At 50.1% G+C, this 16,532-nt stretch overlaps 1 protein-coding gene across 4 annotated transcripts in view; it reads right to left on the bottom strand.

Moving 5' to 3' along the window:
* SYT6 (synaptotagmin 6) overlaps positions 1-16,532 on the bottom strand; it is a gene marked incomplete at both ends in the record, with an annotated part of 57,483 nt that overhangs the window by 36,900 nt on the left and 4,051 nt on the right. For 2 of the 4 annotated variants that reach the window (XM_082673455.1, XM_082673456.1), the window contains 2 exons: positions 7,143-7,698; positions 9,493-9,841. In XM_082673455.1, coding sequence (XP_082529581.1) covers positions 7,143-7,698; positions 9,493-9,841 — 905 coding nt within the window. Of the gene's footprint in view, positions 1-7,142; positions 7,699-9,492; positions 9,842-16,532 lie in introns of those variants that run through there. The other 2 variants (XM_082673457.1, XM_082673458.1) reach the window with 2 other exon arrangements.

Genomic DNA, 16,532 nt, shown 5'->3' with positions numbered 1-16,532 from the left:
ATCCGCAGTGTCTAAGACGGTGCTTGGTACCCCACAGATGCTGGAACACATCACTTCTGGTTGCCTAGTTCCCGAACTATCCCTCCTTTGCCTTCCTCAGTTCTCTTCTTTTCTCTCGGATCTCCCCCTGCTTGGTACCCTTTTCTGGCCCCTGTCCTTCTTCTTCTTGACTCTGGGTGTTCCCCAAACTCAGTTCTTGTTCTCAAATTCTCCTTCTGCCATCTGCATCTCCCATTCCACTCCCTTACTCTACCAGCTTCAGCAATGACCTCTATTTTCCCCTTCTCCCATTTCGTGCAACTTAAATAACTGTGTCCTTTGGATTACATTTTTACTTGCTCCGAAAGCTCCACCCAACTGTAAGCTCCTTAAAAGCAAGGACTATATTTGTCCTTCAATACCCAGTGTTCTTGGACCCGAATAAGTTCTTGAAGAGATCACTGAAGACATGTTGAGTGGATGAAGGTTCATGATGCTTCCCTCCTTCTCCTGCCCGGCTCCTAGCCAGGATAGAACTGGGATCCTAAGATCCAAGGTGGGTACTTTGACGGCATTGCATCAAGCTGCTGGTCAGTGAGCGTCTGGGAGGCTTCATCCCAGGTGACTGACTGAGTCATAGCGAATCAATTGTGCCGATTCTTTGGTTCTACTCGAAAAGGCCTCTTGTAAGCTACCCTTGGATCACACTAGACTTGAGTATGTGGGTGTGAGAAAAGAATGTAACTCTTTTCTGGCAAGGAAGGCAGTTTCATTCCAGGAGGCCAGCCTTCCATCAGCATGCTGGGACCTGTGTGTCCCCTGGGATGGTGGAGGTGCTTTCCTGACTCCCCATAGGACTGTGAGGCTTTGAGGACTGGACTGAGTTGAAGTTATGGTATCCCCTGTGCTAGCCTGGTGCCTGGTACACGGTAATTACACCACAAGTAGTTACTGCACAAAGCAAAGAAACCCATTGTCTTCGAGAGAAGTTCTTTCTAGATCCTTCCCCCAATCCAAAGAAAATAGAGAAACACACTCCCCTCCCTCTTTCAACACTCTCTTCCTTCACTGCCATCAAAGCCTGGCCTAAAACTTTCCTTTTCTAGCAGCTTTCCCAGACCAGTCTCATCTGGCTCTGATTTCTTTTCTCCATCTCGCCTCAACACTTCTGCACATGGCTTGCAGTGCAGTGGCTTGCATGATTTGGTTGTGAGCTTCCTGAATTGCTCTGTCCCCAAGTATGTGCCCTGTGTGCAAGGGGGTTGAGGGGTTTGGGGGTCACTGGGCATGCTCCACACTTCCCAGTAGCTTGGTCAGAGGTGGGGCTTTTTCTTTGCCATCCTTTCCACAGCCCGGCCCAGCTTCTGTATCCAACACATGCTCAGTGATCAAACTGAGAGCACATAGCTGACACTCAATAATGTTTGTTGAATGAAAGAGGAATGAATGTCAAACTCAGTGCCGCAGGAAGAACACTGGGGAGATGGTAACGGAATCCAAGTGTCAGCACAAAAGCTGCCCCCTGAAACGAGAGGAATGATCCAGGCCACAAAGAGAAAATCCAACCAGTCACTCTTCTGGGTCCCCTGACGAGCTGCACAGTTTCAGGGTCTGTCTTCTGTCCAAGGAGCAATGTAATCACACTCACTCCCCTCTAGCCATGCAAGGATGTGGGCTCTGTTGAAGACCTGGACTTGAGTCTTGGCTCTCTAGCACCTTCTGTCTGGGTGACACTGGATGTCACTGAACCTGGAACCTTCGTTTCTTTACTTACATACAGGGCACAATAATAAGGCTTATGGTGAGGATGAAATGGGATAAAGTTGGTTGTGCTCTTGGCTCCCAGTAGGAGCTCAAATAATAACCTGCGTATTAATAACCAGTAAATGGGGGGCCTGAAAGGTGGGGAGGGCGCTGAGCCTGTATGCAGGACTGTGCCTCATGGGAAAAGGAGGAAGGAAGCTTGCTGGTGGGGACTTGCTTGTGGCAGGAACTCCCCGGAGGACATTTCCAAGGGGCTTAAAGAGAGGACTGATTCTCACTGACACTGAAAGGAGGAGGGTGTGTCTGGAAGTTCTGCCCTGTGGCCTGTCAGCCTGGGGTTTAGGCCTCTACTAGGGAGACCACACTTCCAGCGACTGGGTATCCCTGCTCTGAAAGCAAGAGAGCCAACCACTTCTCTATAGGGGAAGCTGAGAATCTCAGAATCTCACAACTTGGAAACTAGTTTCTGAGGAAACCACAGCTCAGAGAGGGCAAATCACTTTTCCAAGGTCACACAGAGAACACATGATAGGACAAGAAGTAAAAGAGAGAAATAAATAAAACAGGAATAATAACAACCAACAACCTGTCGGAATAGGTGATCTGGAAAAAAGTGGGGGATCAGGCCTGGGAGTGGTACAAATAGTGACCCACAGGCCGAGTTAGAAGGAAAGGCACTGTAAGAATGGGGCTCAGGAGGCTGCGCTGTGACAGTGCTGCCCTAGGCATCTTGTGCATTTTATTTCATTTACTACATAGAATACCGCTATGAGGTATGTGCCATCATTATCCCCATTTTACTGATGTAGAAACTGAGGCATGGTTTAGACAATGTCCCCAAGGTCTCAAAGCTAGAAAGCGCAGAAGCTAGAATGCAACACAGGTTTGTCTGGTATCAAAGCCTGAGCTCTTTGTACACAACTCTGCTCGTTCCCAGGCTAGAAAAGAGACTGTTCTACCACATAAGGCCCCCCCTCCTCTCTGCAGACTCCGAGTCCAGGCTCCCTGGAATTATACAGAGTACTCCATCACCCCCAAAACACACACATACCTGTACACACACACACACACACACTCATTCTGACCTGGTGGGGACCTGGTAAGGCAGGAAGTTGGCCGAGTCCATCAATGCCACCAAGCACAACACATGTTTATGGCCCCAATGACAGCCTCCATGAAGGAGCTGGGATGGCAACAGGAATACCTGTGTGCACTGGGGTCTGAGGCCTCTGTAACAATAACTACAAGAATACAGAGATGTTACCAAACCCTGGTGATGGCGGCTCTATTTTAATGATAAATCTACAGCTTCATATAGAAATAATGAGACTGGGGGCTGGAGAGGGGGGAAGGGAAGAACAGAATGATTTCAGCCAATCGAAGTTGTGTGTGGAGAGAAAATGACAGACCACGGGGAATGCCCAGGAGACCAGCAGAGGACCTTAGTCAAGCCAGGCAGGAGGTGGAAGCCTCAGTGGCAGACCTGCCCATGCCTGAGCTTCTGGATTCCAGGGAACAGCAGAGACCTCTGACTGTGCTAGCACATCTTGTTTGCCTGTTGCTCACCCTCTGGTGGGGTGTATGTTAGCTCCATGACAGCCTAGGCTTCCATCCAGAACAACCTGGGGATGCTGGGGGGAGCGGCCCTTGGGGCTGAAGATTTGCAATTAACGAAGGGCCAGCCTCCCCAGATGAACACCTCCCCTTCACGAGCCTTGAAGCTCCATGTTCAGTAGTTGTAAGAAAACAGCACAAATGCTCCAGGCTTTGCTACTTCAGACCACCTTGGGCACTGGGGCGGGGGCCAAAACAAGGAACCTGTCTGGTTCCACCTGCCAGGGCCGCACCTGATTCTCCCATACAAGTGTGAGGAGTACCAGGGCAGCAGCATTCATGGACTCCTGTGACATCAGAGCAGCCTCCCGAACCCACTTCTCACAGGGCCTCTCCTTCTACCCAGACTCTTGGTCACTGACCTTCCACTTCAGTCCAGACTGTGGGTCCCTGACCCTCTACTTCAGTCCAGGCTGGTTAATCTCTTTGCTACTCCAGACATAAACCATCTACCCAAACCATCTCTCTGTAGGAATGCACAGCCCAGGTCTCTCCCCACCACGCCTGGCTCTACTCACTTTCAAAATACTACTTGACTTTCTCCTCCAGGAAGCCTTCCCAGGTTAACTGCACCCAAATTCCATTTCTTCTTTAATAATCCTTTCCTTGTGCACCAACACATAGTTTTGTTTGAATTAACTAAGCCATCTGTCATTCAACAAGAACTGCTGAGTTCTTACGTTTGCATAAAATGACACACTCAGCCCTGAGGGAGAATACAAGAGACAGTCAAATGTGGGACACAAGCCATTCCTGAGCCACTGGGGACTCTGCAAGGCATAAGATGACTCAGTGTATAAATGAGGGACCCAGAAAATAAATCCAGAGGAGTGATTGCTGTGAGAGCGGAAGGGCTTCAGGGAAGCTTTGAAAGGTGGATTGGTTTGGGCCACGCAGAGAGGTGGGGGAAAAGCCTGTCTGCCAGAGAAAACCTTGGGAGCAAAGGCAAGAGGCAGAAATGCTGGACGTGTTCAGCGACAAGCCTGCAGGCCGGAGGAGCTGGGGGCCAAAATGCAGCTCTAGGAATGAAATCTGGCAGGAATCTGGCATGCAGGAAAGATGGGAGCCGGCTGTGCTCATGTGCACCGCGCCCCACGATGCTGGCTGCAGGATTTCACGTACACTGAGTGCTCAATCATTGCCCGTTACTAGGGCTTGGGCCTCTCTGGCCTCAAAATAATTCCAATTTTAGAGTAAGCCCAGGTAAAAGCACCAGCCTTTTATTACCTTTTCCTTTCCTTTGTCTGATTCCTCACCCCCCAGGATAAAGAGCCCACCCCTGAGAGCTGGCCTGCTGGAGAGGCTGTGGATGGGAGGGCCCCAGGGGCCTCACCACGCAGAACATTCAGTGCAGACAAACTGCGAGCAAGACAGAGAGTGTGAGCAAATGACCCGATCTTCTGCTCCAGAAACTCCTGGGCCCAGACTCCTCCTGCTTTTGACTATCAAGTTATATATACCAGTCCCTCCCTACCCACCTGAATTCTCCTTCCCCACCCAGGAAACCTTCCCTGGCTGTCCTAACTCTCAGATCTTACAGCCTCACAGTATTTGCTACTTTGCATCACTAGCTACTGCATTAAAGTTCCGCGGCTCAAAGAGGCTGTCTTCTGTCCCAGCCCCCCTTGCTCCCGAGTTCCTGGCACAGTCCTGCTTAGAAAGAGATGGAGGATTAGAGTGGTACTGACTGAGGATGATGAGGGTGGCAATGATTTGTCCAGCTCCTTTTGGACGACCTGCCTTTTTCTGAAGCTGGGCTGAGGAAGGGGTGTGGGATGAGTGCAGGGACAGCCACGGAATTCTAGGATGTAGGAAGTTAGCATTCAGGGGAGGGGCACCCTTGGGCACGGACCGCACGCTCCAGGACTAGGGCTTTCATCGTGCCTGGAGCTCAAGTTACAGGAAAGGGAGGCCTCTGGAGAGGAGAAGGGAGGCTCTTCAGAGGGCTGAGTTGAGCCTTGCTTCCCACAGCCCCTGGCCCTCACACCTACCTCTCTCTGAGCACTTGGGCCTCAGCCTCAGTATGGGGGGGACTGAGCCGCTTTTCTCTACCCGTATAGTCACGATAATGAAGCTGCTGCCTTACGAGCCCACAAGGGAAGAGCTGCACCAGATGTAAACTTCAGAGTGATTTATAAAGCGGAGCTCTTGGGCTTCAGGCGGGCACACAGCTGCTGTTCCAGCCCGCCCCGTCTGCCCGCCCTGTCTGCCGGCCCCGCTGCTTGTGCTGTTCTTGCGGATGACATTTCGGGAGAGCAAAAGTAGGGGAGGCAGTGAGACATCGGACAGGGCTGGTCAAAGTCAGCAGCAGCTAGGAGAATGGGCTGTCCCAGAGACCTTCTCTGGAGCAGAAACGGAGCCCACCAAGCTTTCTCTCTTTGAACAAATCGATTCTTATCCTTTTCCCACCAGAGTGGGGCTGATTCTCCCAGCCTCTCTCCTTACAAGTTCAGCCCATAGATATTGAGTATTGATTGTCCAAAGGGAGGGTCTGCACTCAGGGAAATAGTGCAAGAAATATCCCAGGAGACACTCAATCAGTTAGAGTTCAAGACACGAGACACAAGGCCATTGGTGTTTGGTGGCAACACCCCTGCAGGGCTCTCAGCTGTCTGGCTGGGCTTAGAGAGAGGCATGCCACCTACATCTGTGGGATGCAATTACACAGCTTCCTCAACAGCCAACCAAGGGACTGGAGAACACTGTCTACACTGGACCAAAGGGCTCTGGAGATGCCCTCTTAACTCTCTGTGCCAAACCTGTCCTCCCTCTTAAAAGCCAACTTGAGCCCCAGCTCCTTGACACCGTCATGGTTAATTCCAGTTGATCATGAACAGGCAAGCATCCCCTTCCCGCATGTGTGGATTAGCCAGGTCTCCCTTCAAGCCCCGCCCCCCGCCCCGCTCCAACTCCCGGACTGGCCCAGGCAGGCAGGGCCTAAGAGCAGGGGCTCTGCTGCATGGTAGTCACTAGTGCTGTCGTTAAGTACTTCCAGTCCCCCTTCTGGACACGTGGTAGGATTGCTTTGCCCGGCCCCCTTGATAGTAGGAGTTGCATGTGTCTTGCTTTGGCTAATGAAATATGAGTGAAAGTGACATGTGCCACTTCTGCATGGAGGCTTTAAGAACGAGCACATGATTTGCCACATCTTCTTCCTCCTCAGGTGGTAACTATAGGGGCACAGGTCAAAACGGAGCCTCTGTTGACTTGGGTCCCTAAGTAACAAGGAAGAACGGCCAAGCTGCAAAGCACATGTAACATGAATGAGAACTAAACTTTGGCTACGTTAAGCTACCAAATCCTAGGATGGTTTGTGGCTACGGCATAACCTGGTTTATCCCAATTAATACAGCCTGTTCCTGATTGCTCGTGCCGGGCTTCCAGCACACACCGAGGCCCTTGGCTCGCACTGCTGTCTGAGTCAGGCTACGGGCCTGGCCCGATCCTTACCCATGATTAAAGACATATATCATTTTATAGGTGGTAGACCTGAGGCCTGGCAGGTAGAGAGAACCACTTCAGAACATGCGATCAGAAGCCATAGATATGTTCCCTTCCCTTCCCACCCACATGGGGGCTCTGCTCCCTGCCCCCCCCACCCCCACAACGTGGGCCCCAGGGCAAGGACTTCCCCAGAGTGGGCTGGGCTATTAGTCAGAGTCCCCTTCGTACCCTGAAGGGCAGAGGCCCATTCGTCTCTAGGGGTGAGGAGGATGCGGGACACATCCCAGTCAAATCCAGGACTGCAAGTCCTCAAGAAGCCCAGGGAGCAGGGCGGTACTCACACTGGTTGCGTACTGGATGTCCTTCCAGATGGAGGTTTCCTGGGACAGGTCAGAGGCCTCAAAGAGGTTGTCCAGGATGACCTCCCCGATCATGTCATGGCGGGAGAAGCGGTCAAAGTCGAAGACACTGAGATGCAGCTTGCGGTCAGCCAGCTCCTCATAGGGCACGGGGAAGTGAAAGTTCTCATCGAAGGTGGGGTTCAGGGTCTTGCGGTGCACCCGTGTCTGCAGCTTGCATTTGCGATCAGGCAAGAGGTAGATCTTGACGTAAGGGTCAGAGCTGCCACAGAAGTCCTTGGCGGGGAGGTCGAAGGCCTTCAGGATGCGCACGATCAAGGTCTCGTTCTCGTAGTCGTAGCGCAGGCTGAAGTTGATCTTCCCACAGGTCTTGGCCTCGGTTTTGGCGTCGTCCCCCTCCACTGACTTCTGCTTGTAGAGCTCGGGCTTGATGCGGCCAATGCTGGTGGGCTGCTCCGCCGCAGGGGGCAGCTCATTGCCGTAGTCCACGCTGGAGACGTGCATCTGCCGTGGCAGGTGGCGCTTGAAGGACGTGTGCCTGGCGGAGGGCAGGAGGGGGTGAGAGAGTGAGGTGGGGGAAGGAGTGGGGGAATGCCGGCAGGCATGGCTCGGGGCCCTGGCTCATCCTACCCCTTGTGAGGCCCCCTTTTCCTCCTGCCAGTTGACCCCCTTTCCCTCTGCACACACTCGGTGTGCGTGACTTAGTATATGAAAAGTAGTTGGAATGGAGCCTGGTACATAACAAGCTTCAGTAAGTGTTAGCCATTGTGATCATTATCATTTTTCCTGCTTTTCTGCTATCTGCTTTCTAGGTTTCTTTCCTGGTAGGCATGACTCTGGTTCCCCCATTAAACCATAAACTCCCCGACTGAGAAGGACCATCCTTTCCCACCCTCCACGTGGCATTCCTTCATCCCCACCACTACCATCCCCACCACCATAGTTAACATTTATTGTGCTTTGGAGTCAGACTGCATAGGTTCATTTCGGCTCTGCCACATTCTAGCTGTATGATCTGGGGCAAGTTATTTAACCTCTCTGTGTTATAAAATGAGGATAATAAAAGTAGTAATTGCATAGGATGCTGTGGGGGTGAAATGAATAAATACAATGAAGTGCTTAGAACAGGGCCAGGCATATACTAAGCTCTTCCCCCCCGGTACGCGGGCCTCTCACTGTTGTGGCCTCTCCCGTTGCGGAGCACAGGCTCCGGACGCGCAAGCTCAGCGGCCATGGCTCATGGGCCCAGCCGCTCCGCGGCATGTGGGATCCTCCCGGACCGGGGCACGAACCCGTGTCCCCTGCATCGGCAGGTGGACTCTCAACCACTGTGCCACCAGGGAAGCCCTATACTAAGCTCTTATTATCACATGGATTCTTTCACTGGCTCCTCATGGATACCCTTATGAGAGTCATTAGCCCTATTTTACAGTTGGGAAAAGTGAGGCTCAGGAAAGGTGAGCAACTTGCCTGAGGTCAAACAACAAACACTGTAAACGTGACCCAGCACTTTCATCATTTCTGGCTTTCAATCTGAAGACCAGGCCTGCTTCCCTTTGGCTGGTCCCCTGGGGGCCTGGACCCAGGAATCCACAAGAGCCCCAAGTTTTTTTTTGTTTTTTTTTTAACATCTTTATTGGGGTATAATTGCTTTACAACGGTGTGTTAGTTTCTGCTTTATAACAAAGTGAATCAGTTATACATATACATATGTTCCCATATCTCTTCCCTCTTGCATTGCCCCAAGTTTTTAACAAATACAATGCCTTATACCTGCACGTACCACATCATTGAAAAGTGTTTCTGAATTTGGAGTAGGTTTTTGTCATTATGTGGTGGTTGTTTTTTGTTGTCATTTTGTTTTTTCAGTTAAAGAATGCCATGTATACAATTGCTGTCATACGGGGAACGCTGTCAAAAGCTATCCTCATTCTCAAAGTGTTAGGAATCTCTTGCTTTATCTCCCACGCACTGCAGCCTCCATCTAGGAGGCTGTATTGACATAGACACATCATGAACTTCTCTGCCTCTGCGCCTTTGCATATTCTCTTCCCTCAGCCTGAAGTCTTTCCTTCCCTCCGGATAAGCCAACACCTCGCACCCACACACATCCCAGGGCTTACCACCTGCACAGCACCCCACCTCAAAGGTTCCCCTCTCCTGGCGCCCACCTCCGAGTTGACCACCCACCAAGGAGCACATCATCGGACATATTCTCCAACCAGAATATGCACATGATTATTTCTGGTCTCTGATCCTCACAGGCTGGAATCTCATTAATGTATTGGATCCAGGAATGTGGAGGTAGGGAAGGGAGGGGTCCACCCCTCACCTGGTGGATGACGCTGGCTCTGTGGTCTGTCGCTGCAGCCGTGTGTGACGCATGATGTGCTCTTTGACCGACCTCTGCACCTCGGCAGGGATATCTGGGGACGTGTGGCTGATCTTCACGGCTGCCTCTAGGAAGCCCAGGGTGTTGGGGTCTTTCAGCTTGTCCGCCATGTTGCCTCTGGAGCTGGGGCTCTGGAGGGCCTCCGGGGAGGGGTTAGCAGAGGAGGGGCTGGAGGCCTCCTTGTTCCTCCAGGGCATCCAGCACAGCTTCCAAAAGAGAAAGAGAAAAACTGCCACCAGGGCCACGCCACACACAATAACTACCACTGTGAGGAGGCTGACAGAGGTGCCTGCCCTCAGCCAGGCGGGGAGCGACAGGGACAGACACAGGAGGGGAGAAGCAGGGAAGGGTGTTCAAAGAGGGGCCACACAGAAGGGACAGAGACGGAAGAAGAGAGAAGAGTGGTCATGAGAAGGCTGCCCAGGTAGAGGAGGGATGGTTGTAGGGCTGATGCTCCGTATCCACCTTGTGAAATATCTGCAGCCTCGGGTTCACCTCAGTCTGATTTCTCCAGCTTTGCCCCTCCCCCCACCGCCAGCTTGGGGAGCACCTGGGTTGCCTCCCCTCCCCGTGGGCACGTGTATGGGGAAGGGAACGTAATTTAAATAGCAGCCTAAGCAAATGTGCAAATTCGTGAAGCAGTCACATTTGGATGCTGTTTGAATTTCTATTAGAGCTGTTACTATGGCCAGATTTACAGCAGGGTTGGTTTTGCAGACAGCTCTCTTCCTCCACAGGCTGTGGGGCCTCGGGGACCCTCATTCCCTTCCCTTACCCGGCGCCTGCCAAGCCCACAGCAGGAGCTGATGTATAGTTAGTAGGTTGACTTGAAGTGAATGAGATGGGGCATAATCTCCTCGAGGAGGGGGATTAGGTCTAATGCTTCTGCCGTACTCCCGGAACTCTGCACACAGTAGGCTCAATAAATACTTGTATTAAGTCGGAATCTGATCCACACAGTTGACTTCAAAGCTAAATACAGATGATTCCGATAGCTGTCCTTTCCCCCCATTCCTGTGGCTATGTGAGAGCTTTGCTGTAAAACTGAATGTCGCGATTCGTTCAGAGGCAGGCATTCACTGTCCCACACCCAGCCCACCTCTGCCCCCAGTAGGATGCCCAATACCCCAGGAGAACTGTGAAGGATGCCTCCCTCTGGGAGAAATTCGTAAGCAGGCTTCCCACCCCATCTTTAGGAATGAAACTTTGAGCCCAAGGCCTCTTCTTACTCTGAGATGTCAGAGGCCTTGAACCAATGATGGGTTTGCACAAAGGTCACTTGTAGACAAGCCAGCAGAGGAGGCTCGCCTGGCTTACATGATGATTGAAACATTGAGCAATTCCGTCATCACTATCATCATCATCACACCAGATTTCTGGCTTCTCTGGAAAAGGCCTGAGGACTTGCTAACTGGACCTATGCTCCCGCATGGTGGGAACTGGCGATGCCCTTCGGAAGGCTGCATGCTCACCAGCTGCTCTCCCTGTTACCTGCCTGGCCCCTGCAGGCCTGTGAGTTTGTAGTCTCTGGATTATCCTGTCCCCATGCCTTAAGAAGCTTGGGATTTAAGATGAGAAATGACCCTACAAGTGAGGCTGTGCTTTTGCAGATGGGAGCAGTGGTCCAGAGAAGGGACTTGCCTGGGGTCACAGGTCAGACACAGAGCCTGGACCAGGGTCCAGATGTCCACTGCCCAGCCTGGGGCTCATTCCACTGTCCCAGACTCTTTGTCCCTGATTAAACTATAGGCTACTATAGCCCTGTGTTTTTTATATTTGTCTGACTCAGGGCTCAGCATAGAAACTGACACATGAGAATGAATGAGTCAATCAATGGCACATAAAACAGCTGTCATTATCTCTCAGCCAACATTTACTGAGCACTTGCCATGTTCCAGGTGCTAAGCTAGACTGGGAGTATAGAGATGCCCAGTCCCTCTTTGGGGGATCAAGAGTACTCTCACGGCACATGGGCCCCCGTGAAAGCTGTCCGCCATCCAAAGGCACCTGAGAAGGAGGCCAGAACATCAGCCACCCTCTCTGGGGAGTTAGCACTGCCTCCCAGCTCCCTGGTTGGAGGGTACTGGCCTTGACCAGCTACCACCTTCAGGAATAAGGGATGAGAGCACAGGATCCTCAAGTCCTTAGCAACCTACTCCAGCCCCCAGGTCCCTGCATGGAGACAGCAGAGTCTTTCCCCAATATAGGAACTGAGGTTAGTCCACCAGAGACCGCCAGGGACCAGGAAAACTGACTCCTATTTAACTTCTAGACTGAAGATCTGCAATTATGGTGTGCATGCATCCTGGGAGCACAAGAGAAAAAATATCAGATTGCTTAATATTTATTTATTATAATAAATAAATATTTATTTTTATTTATTATCTTAAAAATAAGAAAGCAAAATTGTAATACACAGGTTGACAGTAATAGGAATGATACCATTTTATTGTTGGATTTAGTCAAGTTATTGAACATTACTATGTCCAAGGTACAGAGCGCTTTTTATGTATTCACTCATTTAATACTCTCCAGTGAAATACGTAAAGATTATTATCCTCACTTTGCAGATGAGAAAACTGAGGCACAGAGGGTTAACTAGATTGCTCAGGGTCACACAGCTGGTAAGTGTTTGGACTGAGATACAACCCAGACACTTCAGCTCTACAATACCCCCTCTGTACGTGTGTATAGAACGTGGGAACAAAAAACACATATTGGAGGTATTAAATCAAAATAATTTTTGCTGTTATGAGTTCATGATCTAAATGGTTTGAAGACTGTGTTTTAGGCCTGGATCCCCTTGGGGTTCACCAGGAACGCTACCACAGGTATGGGTGCCCTTATTCTAAGCATCTGGCCATCTCTGGGCCCTCCACATCTGTTCTCTGTTACAGCTGTTCCGGGTGCAGTCTCTGCAATATGGGTCACCTTAAAACAAAAGGTATTTCTAGGGTTTTGCTTTCCTTTGATCATACATCTTGCTTGCTCTGGTAATAATTAGAATTTTAATGAGAAAGGGGGAGAATGGGGGAAATCCAGAGAGCGGAGAGTGCATTTAAATGTTCAGCCTGACAAAAAAACTGAATTCATAAATGAAAAGAGAGGTGGAGGAATCAATTTTTCCTCCGTGTGGTTGCTATTTTGAATGCGTCTCCACGTGACCCCCGCCCTGGCTGTTATTCCCTCGGAGATGTGATTAGGGAAGGCAGAGGTATGGATTATTGGGAATTGGCACCCCGCGCTCGATACTGGTTATGTAAGACCAGGAGGCCCTTCCTCTGCCTGGAGGATCTTCTTCCGGGATATCTCGCAGGCAGGCAGTGCAAGGAGAATTAGGTCCTGATGCTGAGTGGGTTCACCCACACAGGGGAACAAGGTGGTGAGCAAGGCTGGTAAGACCAGAATTAGGCCAGGATGGGTATGATTGTATAGGATTTAGCCCCTTTAAAATCACTACATGTGGCCTTGAACTCAGCCAGCCCGTGTAGCCTGGCTGAAGGTACATAATGGCCCAAGGGCTGTCCAAAGGCCCAGATGACCTAAGATATGTGCCTTCCTACCCTAGGCCTGCTGGGACCAGCCCACCAGGATGTGTTGCCCTCTAGTAAATCACAGGTGCATAGCAGCCTTCAAAGCCTTCTTTCCACTCATGTCTTGTTTGAACCTCAACCTTATGAGGCAGATAGAATTTTGACGGGCAATCCAGCCACCTGTTGAGTCCTGACCCAGTGCTCTTCATATTTATTTGTATTCTTCCTCCCTGCCTTTTTCCTTCTTTATTTCCCCTTCAGGCTGGAGAGAAAGAAGCACTGCTCTAAAGTCAGACTGGGCTCATTCAATGTCCATCTCTACTGGTTTTAATCTCTCCCAGCCTCTGTTTCCTCATCTGTAAAATGGGTACAGTAATAGTATCTACCTCATAGGGTCATCGTGAGATTTAAACGAGATCAAGTGCATCAAAATTGCTCAGGACAGTGCCTAGAATGTAGTAAGCCATATCATAAATATTTGCTATTTTTATTAGAATTATCTAGCTCTGCCCAATATGATTTTGGACATCTCCTAGTTCTGAAATTTGTTTAGTGGGCAGAACACGTGCAAACCATGAACACTAATAAACAGAGGTAGCTTTAACTTTATCATTACAAACTAGGAACCGCCTTACTAGTAGAAATAATATAACTATTTCATATATAGCTAGGTGTCTCTGTATCTCAAGGCATAATACATAATATATCAAAGATCTCACATCTCCAAGTTTTTCTGTCAACACTCATTTGCTTGCTACTTGTTCAGTTGTTTTGTCATTACTGTCACCAGCCAGCTGGTGAACAGGAGCAAGCTCCAAAGCAATGAGAAGAAATTCATGGAAGAAAAATGTTCAACCGAGAACATGCTCCGCTTTTGCAAAGTCTTCTTGGAAACTGGGGGAAAGAAGTCCATTACTCAGTATTAGGTGCAAAACATCTTCATGGAGGTATCAGAGGAGACCAGTATTCCATGGGTCCCTGGTTTGGGAAACCCTGTTGGCCAGTCACCCAGCAGCCTCTGGGAGAGCGAATAGCTGTGGAATTCGGCTTCAGAAACACACCCAGTGACCTGGCGCTGTGCAGGGCACGTGGCTTCTGGCCTGGGCTGGGGAAGTGGGCATCACTGGGTGCTCAGACACCAGGCAGACATCTCAGCTGAGCACCAGTGCCAGAATGACCACAGAGCACACCCGCCCACATTTCTAATTGCGTGACCTTGAGCAAGTTACTTAACTTCTCCAAACATTGGTCTCCTCTTTTATTTAATGGGGATTCTAATTATCCCTACTTCACAGAATCATTGTGAATATTAAATAAACTAAGGCTTTGAGCACAGTGCCCAATATATGGTGAATGCTCCCAAAAAGTAAGCTGCTATTACTTCTTCCTGTTTTGTTTTGTTTGTGTTTGTCTGTTGTTTGTTTGTCTGGTGGAGGATAATAGTTTACTGGGTACAGGAGGGACCCAAAGCTTGGCCATCTGAGGCAGGGAAGGGGACCCAGGACCAGAGGGCAAAGCACCTGAGAGACCTCAGGCTCCTTCTTTCCTGGGAAGTTAAGGTCCCCTGAATGCCATCAAGGCAGGACCTGCTTGTCACCTTAAGTGAGATTGTCTGACAGGGGTGATGGCTCATGGCCTCCCTCTCTTTCTGGAAAATGGCAAGCTATTAATTAGCAACCCAGGGCTTTCTTATCACCCCAATGACACTTCTTTCTCCAGAGACAGAGCCCTGGTGCCCCGGTGCCCCCTCCTCTTCTCTCCACCCACAGTGTTAGGATTTATCAGCAGTCCTCATCGCTTGCTATTGTTTCCATTTTTCTAATGGGCCTCCATGTCAGGAAGATCCATTTTGTAATAGTAACAGACATTCTCGCTAACAGATTGTAATTGAAAAGATAAACTGGGGAGAGGAAGTGAAAAGAAAGGACCATTTTCCCTGCTCCCCTCAAAGCTGGAGAAGGCTGGCTTCAGGGTCTGGGGCTGCTGATGGACCCTCGGAAACGGGCAATGCCAGGCTCTGCAGAGCAGGAGCTGCCTTGGCCAAGGAGCTGCCATTCAGACACAGATGGAGAGATAGACCAGCACAACCCAGAGACCAACCAGCAAGAAACTCAGAGGCCCTAAAGCCTGGAAGGAGCAGCGGGTAGTCTGGGAAGGGAAAAGACTCTGGGCAGAAACATTACTGCTAATACTAGTAATAGTATTTGTTATTTATTTCTACATGGTAAGCACTGTGGCCCTCAGTGATCTCATTTAACCTTCACATCCTCCCTAAGAAATTCACCTCTCAAAGATAAATTAACTACGTTTAGAGATGTTAACAAAATAACTTGTTCAAGTGTACCTCAGTTAAGTGGAAGAGCTGGTATTTGAACCCGGACTTTCTGATGCCAAAGCCCAGGTTCCTGAGCCAGGCCCTTGAGGGGTCTGAAGGCTGAGCTGAAGAACTACAGAGGAGAAGCCTGGGCAGAGAAGCTAGAGAGGTATTTCTTCACTATAATCAGGAGAGGGTGGGTTGCATAATCTACTTTTTGGCCTGACCCTCTGAACCGGGGCAGAGCCCCGGGGACTAGGATTATGACCAGCCTCCCCATCCTCCATTTCTTTCTCCTTCCCTGGAAGATGCAGACACTACAGCCACCAGGCAAATAACCAATGGCCCCTGGAAAAGTCCCATTCAGAGATGTACCTGAGAAATACCTGAGCGTGTGTGTATGTGTTGGGGCAACAGCGGCTATTCTGTTCTGAGGCTCACAGACGTTCTCCATTAATAATAAGCTCTGCTGTGGCTTGTAAATGTATTAGGAGAACGTAGTATAATTAAAATGTAGGGTTGGGGGGGGGGGAGCAGAAAGCCTTGGCTTCCTTTCCGAGATCCAGGCCGAACTACCAATGGGGATAATTAGCAGAGTCCAGACAGAGAAGGAATTAATGCTCTTGGAAAAGCTGTGATGAGGAGAGACAATGCTGGGTTAATTACGGCCGCACCAAGCTTTATGACCGGGAGCCTGTTTCCACCATCATTAGGGGATTCAGGGATAAATCAGAGACTAATGTGGAGTGTTAGAGCTAACAGAGCATTGGCGTTAATTTAGCAATTATTAGTATTTTGGCAGATGGTATAACTGTGCCTTTCTGCCTGATTGGTCAGGGCATGCAGCCCCTCTGAATGGGGCAATCAAGCCTGGGGTGATGGGGGGAGAGGCAGACAGAAAGCTTCATTCTTTTCCCTCTACTCCCCTCTCCCTGTTTATACCTGCAACTAGTGAGAAGAGAGGTCTGCCTGGGTCCTCTGCCTGGGTGGAGCGAGAAAAACAGTTCAGCGCCCCGCACAGAGAGAAGGGAGGGATGAGGTAGTGTCAGACACCTGGAGCATTCAGGGCTGGATGCCCTGCTCACTTCTACTTTCAGCCCCTCTGCCTTCAGTTCAAGTGTGGCTGAGTCCTT

This window comes from Grampus griseus (genome assembly GCF_964374135.1).
Source record: "Grampus griseus genome assembly, chromosome: 1".
NCBI classification, from domain to species: Eukaryota; Metazoa; Chordata; class Mammalia; order Artiodactyla; family Delphinidae; genus Grampus; species Grampus griseus.
This window is presented reverse-complemented; position numbering and strand designations above follow the sequence as displayed.